The sequence below is a fragment of the Plasmodium reichenowi genome, chromosome 13 (assembly GCF_001601855.1).
Source record: "Plasmodium reichenowi strain SY57 chromosome 13, whole genome shotgun sequence".
NCBI lineage: Eukaryota > Apicomplexa > Aconoidasida > Haemosporida > Plasmodiidae > Plasmodium > Plasmodium reichenowi.
In genome coordinates, this window is record NC_033658.1 from 988,211 (window position 1) to 990,710 (window position 2,500).

General features: G+C 20.5%; 1 protein-coding gene across 1 annotated transcript; it reads right to left on the minus strand.

Annotated features, from left to right (window-relative positions):
• Window positions 1-440: 440 nt before the first annotated feature.
• PRSY57_1324200 (oxidoreductase, putative) lies at window positions 441-1,825 on the minus strand (the record flags this gene model as incomplete). The annotated part of the gene is made up of 3 exons (XM_012909178.2): window positions 441-932; window positions 1,083-1,474; window positions 1,705-1,825. The coding sequence occupies 3 exons, from the start codon at window positions 1,823-1,825 to the stop codon at window positions 441-443; spliced, it is 1,005 nt and encodes a 334-aa protein (XP_012764632.1).
• Window positions 1,826-2,500: the final 675 nt, after the last annotated feature.

Below are 2,500 nucleotides of genomic sequence, written 5' to 3' on the forward strand. Positions count from 1 at the left end.
TTATAAAAAATATTATTTAAAAATAAATTTATTAAATATATAAATATAAATATATATATTTTATATTATTTTAATATTTTTTTATATTTTTTTTTTTTTTTTTTTTTTTTTTTTTTTTTTATGTTTTTTTTTATATGCTCTTTTTTATATATATATATATATATATATATATATTTAATTTTTTTTTTTTTTTCCTAATTAAATATTTTCTTTATAATATATATATATATATATATATATATATATATTTATATTTATATGTATAAATTAATATTTCCTTGGTTAGGAAATTATTGTGTATATATAAATGTTATATCAAAAAAAAGAATAAGAAGAAACTAAATAAATGTTGTAGTAATAATAATAGAATATGTGTATATAAAAATTATTCAATTATATTTATATAAATATGTGTTTATATATATATATATGTTACGATATTAGTTTGGTTTATTTTCATCATCTACTACTGTTTCATGTTTATAATTATCAAATAAATAACTGATATGTTTTAAAGAATCATCAAACAGTTCTTTTTCTTGTGTATTTAAATCAAGTTCTATTATTTTTTCTATACCCTTTCCTCCTATAACTACGGGTATACCGGCAAAAACTCCTTTGTGCCCATAATGACCATTTAGCAAAACTGAACAAACAAGAACTCTTTTTAAATCTTTTAGATAAGCTTCTATAATTTCGACAATGGCTAAAGAAGGAGCAAAACATACTGAACCTTCTGGTAACAGTTCTAATAATTCAAAGCCCGTATTTCTTGTCTTTTCAACTATTTGATTTATTTCTTTTTCTGTAATCGCACCTTTTTTTGTAAAGTCACTTAATGGTATGCCGTTAACACAACAATATCTTGGAAGGGGGACCATCTTATCTCCATGAGCTCCTATCACAAATCCTTGTACATCTCCCGGATTAACCTAAAAAAAAAAATGAAATAAAATTAAAATTTATTTAGTAATACAAAGGGGAGAATATTAAAATGTATATATGTATATATGTATATATATATATATATATATATATATATATATATTTATTTATTTATTTATTTATTTATGATTCTCTACTCTCAACTTCTCAGCCAAATTATGTCTCAATCTGGCACTATGAAGAACACCCGCCATTCCACAAATTTTGTGAGGAGGTATATTTGCATGTTCTTGTAAAACCTTAGCCATACAATCAACAGGACTTGTTGTTACTACTACAAAAGCTTGGGGACAATGTTTTTTTATTGACTTTGCAACTTCTTTCAACAATTTCACATTAGATGTATATACTTGTTTTTCTAAATCCTCTTCATCAAATTCAGCAAATTCTCTCTCAGATACTTCTATTGTTACTACTACAACTAAAGAATCTTTAATATCGGTTATTTCATTTGTTCCTAATATATTTATCCTGGATCTGTTTAATGGTCTTGTGTGTAATATATCTAACGCTCTTCCTTTTGGTAAATCTGAAGAATTATGGATTTTATAAAATTTTGGCTAGTCATGTATAAAATTCTAGCATATTATCATAAATATAAGCACATATATGTATATATATATATATATATATATATATATATATATATATATATATATATATATACATATATGTGCTTATATTTTATATTGTTGCATTGTTCATTTTATTCAATCATTTAATGTTTATAAATTTTAAAGAAATTAAAAATATTCTTACCTTTACGAAAATCATGTAAAACGACATCTCCTAAATTTTTTTCACAAATCATATGAGCCAAAGCGCAACCTATATCCCCTGCCCCCAAGACACTTATTTTGGGATGTTTTACTGATGTCATTTTTTTAATGGTCAAAAGTTTTTAAGGTAAACTTATTTTATTATAATATATGTATGTATGTATGTATATATATATATATATATATATTTATATGTTTATTTATTTTATTCTGTATATGCCTTGTAATATTATTTCCTCCAACCTTGTGATTCTTTTATTATCACGTCTAAAAGTGTATTAAATGAACAATGATCTGAGGGAGAAACTATTTAGATATATATATATATATATATATATATATATGTATATATGTATATACTTATTTATTATATCTAAAAAAAAAAAAAACTTTCATTCACAAATTTTTTTTTTAATTGTCCAATACATAAAATATATTTTTTAAATAAATACATACATATTATATACATACAAATATATATCTATATATATATATATATATATATATATATATTTATTCATTTATTTATTTATTTATAATGTGAGCATGTTTTTATTTTATACATGTATGAGAAAAATATGAATGTATTCGTTCGAATAAGAGAATAATTTCATATGACAAAAAGGGAAAGAAAAAAAAATAAAATAAAAATAAAATAAAATAAAATAAAAGTGAAGTAAAAAAATAAAAAAAATAAAATTGTTTTCCAAAATTATATTTAAAAAAGGAAAAGAAAAAAAAAAAAAAAATTTTTATAAGACAAATTAACTTAATAA